This window comes from Condylura cristata, unplaced genomic scaffold (genome assembly GCF_000260355.1).
Source record: "Condylura cristata isolate star-nosed mole 26May11 unplaced genomic scaffold, ConCri1.0 scaffold00013, whole genome shotgun sequence".
Taxonomy (NCBI): domain Eukaryota; kingdom Metazoa; phylum Chordata; class Mammalia; order Eulipotyphla; family Talpidae; genus Condylura; species Condylura cristata.
Window position 1 is genome coordinate 19,598,050 of NW_004567114.1, and position 6,383 is coordinate 19,604,432.

The following is a 6,383-nucleotide window of genomic DNA, read 5'->3' on the forward strand; positions in this document are numbered from 1 at the left end:
AAGCCAGAAAGAGAAAGAAAAATACCGGATGGTTTCGCTCATAGCAGGAGTATAATGGACCAGGCGAGAAAATAACAAGAATAATGAACAGCCATATACCAGAGACATTTTGTGAGGGTGGAGTGGGAAACGGGGGGGTGGGGAGGGAAGTGCACGGGATTATGGTGATGGCACACGGGTGACTTGGTGATGGGAAACCCGCGGGGATTACAATTGAAAAAAAATGTACAAAATGATGTAAAAATAAACTTTTGTAAAATAAAATAAAAAAAAAGAGTGGGGAGGGAAGCCACAGGAGCTTCCAGACTGCCTTCTGGATCCTAAAAGAAAATCAGTTCTTTACATGATAAGGAAGATCTCCCTCCAACAGCAGCGGTTGGAAATGGCCTGATTATTCCAGTTTAAGGCAGAGGAAGGGAGAGGCGCAAGTGCACAGCCCAGGGAGCTGCTGGGGGTGATGCTGGGGTGCTACCACATCCACACAGCCACTGAACGGTCACGCAAGGTGTCCACGCCCCAGACCCGAGTGAGCAGCGAGGACTCGGTGCAGACCCGACCAGAAGTGTCACTTCGCCCAGTCAACATGCCCCCAACCGGGGGCCCTCAGGCCCACACGCTGAGCAGCCCAGAGCCCCCCGGGGGGACCTCGAGAGCTGTCACACGTGTGAACGTGCACGTGGGTGTGGAGGAAGGAAAGTGGCTGGCTGGGGCCGGAGATGGAGCCGCCTGGCTCCAGCTCCAGTTCAAAGCTGTTCTCTCAAGTGCCGAGAGCGCATGTACTTTGGAAAAGAAAAAGAATTTTTAAAGGCGAGTCATCTCTCATCTTCATTCTCTCTTCATTCACGGGGCCAGAAAAGTGGTATTTCTGGCATGGGCTAGAGGCAGAATACTCTATAAATACAAAGCCATTAAATCCCATGCAGCGGGAACCTGATCGGGGCCTCCTTTTAATTTCCTGACATGAGCTGGCCACTAACCCAATTACCCAGAATCCCCGGAGGAGTTCCTTGCCTGCCCAACAAGCACAAAGAGAGTGAGAGCATATTGCATGGATGTCAGCCCAGCTTTCCCTGAAATCAAATATCTTTTAGAAAACACTTGGGGAAAGGCAGGCAGAGGCGGAGGGGAGAGGAAATGGAGCCTGTCTGAGGGGGAAGGGGATGGCTTAAGGGAGGTGGAAGTCAGGTGAGAGGGTGAAGTGTGCCCAGGAAAGCTGCTGACGCCCTGACACTGTGCTGGAGACTTGGGGGGCCTCCTTGAAATGCAGCAAACGGTGGGCCACCAGTAAGTCTCCACCAGTAAACCCAGGCAGGGTTGTGCAGGACAGTTAACAATGGCGACCGCTGAAAGCAGCGTGTCAAGGAATCTGAACCAGTATGCAACACACCCAGAAAGCTAACGGCTAGGGTCATTTCCCCACTTTGTCCCAGCTGGTCCCCACATGACTTGGTAATGAGGGGCAGGTTTTAACAGCCCTGTCCCACAGGTGAAGGAGGAGGTCAGGAGCAGCAGGGTAGCTCAGAGCCTTAGGGGAGACCCCCTTCCCCTCTTTTCTCCTGCGGATGCCCCCACCCTGCATCTTCTTGAAGTGAAATAGACCCTCAGCATTACCAGCTTCCCAGTCACAGACTCTAGAACCAGCAGCTGCTTCAAGGCAGAGGGTCAGCCAAGCAAGCCAGTGTCTCTCACCTCTTTCCCACAGCCCTCAAATCTTTCAGGAGAGTCTCGGATTATTTTACTCAACAAATAGACACTCCTGTAAGTAGCACTGACCGCAGCTGCTGTCAGAAAGCAGCAACAGAGGCTCAGATGTGGGGGAGGTTCGAGGGGAAGCAGGCCTTCTTCTCTTCCCAGCCTCCCACCACCCCCAAAACCCTGGAGCCCAGGACCCCAGCCCCTAGCTCCCCCATGCCTGAGGCCCACCGTGGAACCTTAAAGAAGGGGACTGCCTGGGAAAGGCTGGAGTTTGCCTTTCAGTGTCAGGATAGAGTCTGAGGACAGGCAGAGGGAGGCAGGGAGCCTGTGCTGATAGGGTGGGGAGTGGGTGTGATGGAAAGCAGGGGGAGGTGGGGGGGCTGGGCTGCTGCAAGGGGAGTGGGGGGGGCTCCCAAACAATAGCAGGAGCCAGGGCTGCTGCCAAGTCTCCTGGCAGGGACCCAGGCCCCTCAAAAAGGCTCCTTCCTCCTGGGGCTGGTCCCCTCGGAATTCCAGCTCCCAGGACCTCACCAGGGCTGTTGCAGGGGCCGAGGGGAGGGTCTTAATGGAAGCACTCCGCTTTGTCACCGGACCCTCGTGACATCGTCCCCCTTTGGATTTAGGACTGCCAGGACGGGGTGGGGTGGGCTGTTCTGGTGTCCACCTTCCTTCTCAGGCAGAGCCCTGGGAAGGGTCCCTGCAGGCTGGGCCTGGGCATTTACCCCAACATCTGCCCAGCTCCTGCCAGAGGCCTCTATGCGGCTGCCACCCTAAGGCCCCTCATTCTGCATCCTGTGTCCTGCTGCAGGCCAGCCACAGGGTTGAATACGGAGGGGAGGGTCAATGATGGGCCTACCCTGCGGGTTCTCTCCCCACCATGTTTCCCTAGGCTGAGCCCCTGCTCCCCTGTTTCTTTATGATTCAGCATAAATTTAACTGAACATGCAGGGGGCGGGGGGTGGGCAGGCTGCTGCCCTGTGATTGGGGCAAGCCCTGGAGTGCCCTTAGACCCACCATGTGGACACAGCGTCCCTCTCCCTTCTCTGAAGTGGCCTGGCCAATACTTGCTGTTGCCAATGAATTGCCCACTAGCTTCTCAGACATCAAAGGATCCCCCACACCATCCCCCATTTCTTGGGGCACCGCTAGGAAGTCCCCACCCTCATCTTCCTCCCAGCACTAAGTGGCCCCTAAATATTCTGTTGGCATTACAAGCTGGTGCAGGGATTTCAAACGGTGTCTACTTCCCCTGGCTCCTCCTTCCTCCCCTGCTGTTAATGTAACAGGGTGGTCCCAAGGAAATGGGGAAGTTCCAGGTTCCCTGCCCCACCCAGAAGGAGGGGGAAACTGAGGAGAAAAAGAAAGTTGGATGGAGAACTAGAAGGAGACCTGAGGAAGCCACATGGAGCAGCAAGCATGTGATGAAGAAACCAGGGTTGTTTCCTGACCCTGGACTGGTGAAGGCAGATGTGGGTGAGAGACCTGCAGGGAGGTGACTATGGCAGTGTTTATATTGATTTTGATTTTGCTCTTTTCCTCCCAGACTTGTCTGGCCATTTCTGACCCTTTTCCATGGGTTCTTTAGTCTTACGGCAGCTTTCAGGCCTTCCTTTGGGCCAATCCCTTTTGGGTGGACTTTTGCCCACGAGGAGATGGGTAGCTTCAGATGTTTGAGTTAGACATTACATTCTTTGTCTTCTGTATTGTATACTCACTATACTAAAGTCCCTCTTCATTAAAGTTTTATATGTTTTGTCTTGACACGGCAAATGGCAGAACCTACTTAGAACAGGCAGGTTTGGGGCTTCAGGGGTGCCCTCTCCCTGCCCTGTAACAGGTTTGGTGTCCTGTAACATTTAGATCATACCAGTGGGGTGGTCACAAGAAAGTCTAACAGTGGAAGCTTCTTTCAACCCGGATCTAGGCTGGAATGGAAGTTAAGTTCCAGGAAAATCTAACTTTGGGGCCCTTGTCCTCAAAGCTCCTCAGATGCTAGAAAGTAAGCAGACAGGACACCCCAACAGGCTGGAGGACAGCTGGCCCCAGCTCTGCTGGGGGTGCTCACACCAGCCTCCCAAAACAAGGTGTGACTCTTGCCCTCACAGACTTAAAAGGAGTCTTGTCCAAGCTTAGAAACCCTTCTTCTTTTTTAAAGATTTGTTTATTTGTGTATGTAAGAACTAGGCTACAGGCCAGAGGTGCAGGGAATGAGTCTTCACCAGAGACAGAGTGGGGAGCAGAACAGGCAGACTGACTGAAATACACTACTGAGGAGAGCAGTGGAGGGGACAGGAGAGGTCTGCTGTGCCATGTGGGTCAGCTCCCTGGCTGGGGATCAAACTCATGCTGCAGTGGCTGCGGGCAGCCTCATAGTGCTGTGCCTTAACTAGTTGCACCACCAGGGAAGGCGCTAGAAACACTTCTCTTCCCAGTACTCCAAGTGGGAACACAGGAGACCAGCCCTAAAGCATGCTTTTGAGGGTCTTTGTGCCTCAGTTTCCTCATCTGTGAACCTAAGGCTGCTTTGCAAAAGGATTCAAGGGACGAATTCAGTCACTATCTTGGATGGCCAAGACAGCAATAAGGCCAAAAATGTGTGATGTCAAAATGAACCTACATACATCTTTCTGTTGCTCCCAAACAGCTCATTTTTATTCTAGAAAGAGGGCTGATTCTCAAGTGGACCTCTTATAGGGCAGCTGGCAAGTATCTGAAGAGCTGAGTGGCTACGTCCATCTCAAAGGGTTGAATGAAGCAGATGATGAGAGACCATTTATAGACATAGGGTAGTTGAATTGCTTCAAGATTTTCTGTTTATAGGCTCAGACTCCGAATGGAGGGTGTGGGGGGAGGCCCAATTTCTGCCTCATAATAGCAGACCTCATGTCTCAAATTCAGACCCTCCCTCCAGAGGGGTGGGGGAGTGCCCTGGGGCTCCTCCTGGCTGGGCTAGGTTCCAGAGCCCCTCCCAGGGGAGCTGCATTCCAGACCCACCCCTTCCTTTTCTTCCCCAGCCCCTCCCAGTCATCCCATTCCCTGCACATACCTGCCACTCCCACTTCTAGATAGATCACAGGGCCCAGAATCCCAAAAGCTATTCTGTAAGAACTTCCACTTGACTCTTTTTGGAAACATGCACATACGCACATACACACACACACACACACACACACCACCACCACCCACCACCATGTCATCACTACTCCGCCTTCCCCAGCAGAGCAATAGGAAAGTGGTGAAGTTGAGACCCACAGTCCAGAGCAGCACTGTCCAGGAAAGTCACATGTCATTTACAATGTCCTTGGTGGCCACATGAGAAAAGGAAAAATGAAGCATGTATATGTTAATGTCCCTACGTTCTGTTTTAACCCAATATATCTGGAATATACCATCTCAACGTGCAATCATTCTAAGAACATTATTACTGTTAACAGGTACAGGTTTCATGGACTCCGCCCCTACTCCAGATGCTGCAACTCCAAATCCCATCAGTACCAAGGAGAAGCACGCCGGCACGTGAGGGGGGAGCTGAGCAGCCAGGTTGGGATAAAACCGGACATGTGGGTTCTACGGGGAGACCTGGTGGTTCGCAGCTGATCGTTTTGGCTCTCAATTGGTTTTCAGCGTGCCGGGGGAGTCAGAGTCAGCAGAACTGGTAGGACATCCTAGTTAACCTGTGTTTCTCTCCCTCTTTCCCTGGGTTATTCCTTTACCTTTCTCCTTATAAATAAATCCATTATTTAACCTTTGAGTGTGTCCATAATACGACTGAATCGTAAGCGCACGGGTGAAGACCCACAGACAGGCAACCCAATTCACATTGGGGTGCCCTGTAACATTACTACAGTATTCTTTACATTTCTCCTCATTCTAGTAAAGCTTCACTCTTGGGCTAGAGCTGCAGTGTGGGAAGACACACGCCCAAGGGAGAGGTGCCTGGCAAATGAGGGGTGGGCAGGACGCCCTGTGGCCTGCTCCTCACATCCCATCAGCCCCTAAGCATCAAAGGGTCTCTTAAACCCGCCTCTCTTGGGTGGAAGAGCCTTGCCTCCACATAGCTGCTTCCCTTGAGTGCCACACTAGCTTTCTGGGACCATGTGGATTCCCCCAAGGATCCTTGTACCTTCCGGACACCCTGCGTCTCCTTCAGGAGTGAAGAGCCAGCCATACAGGAGCTGGAGGCCACAGCTTTCAGGGTGTGAAAGAAGGACACCAGGGTCTTCTTGACCTGAGATGCCCGGTGAGCTGCTCACCCCCTCAGGACCCTGCAAGGGGCTGTACCCAGAGAAGCTCCATGGCATTCTCAAGGGGGCTCGAGACTTCCGAAGAGAAAAGTCTTCCTGGGCCCCTGGCCTCGGCCACCCTCTGCCACCCTCAGCGTGTGGGGGGACTGCTTACCTTCCTTCAGCATCCCCACTTTGAGGCATTTCATGAAGCGGCAGGCCTGACAGGACTTGCGTCTCCGTTTTGTGATCTCACACTCATTGGTGGCTGGGCAGCTGTACTCGATGTTCCCTGTAACCAGACACAGAGTTGCCAGAGGCTGGAGGGCAAGAAACGGCCAACCCCCTCCCTCCAACCCACACACACACAGTCCCGACACACATACAGCCCTGGGGTTCTCAAGGTTCTCCAAGTAGGTACTCTGAAGTACTTGTCAAAGTGTTTCCAACCCTCCTACACACTTC

The 6,383-nt window shown here is 53.0% G+C and overlaps 1 protein-coding gene across 1 annotated transcript in view; it reads right to left on the reverse strand.

Moving 5' to 3' along the window:
* The window catches only part of ESRRB (estrogen-related receptor beta), a 104,767-nt gene that overhangs the window by 28,394 nt on the left and 69,990 nt on the right, over positions 1-6,383 (reverse strand). Inside the window, exon 3 of the mRNA XM_004681674.2 lies at positions 6,094-6,210. Within this exon, the coding sequence (XP_004681731.1) occupies positions 6,094-6,210 (117 nt within the window). The remainder of the gene's footprint in view (positions 1-6,093; positions 6,211-6,383) is intronic.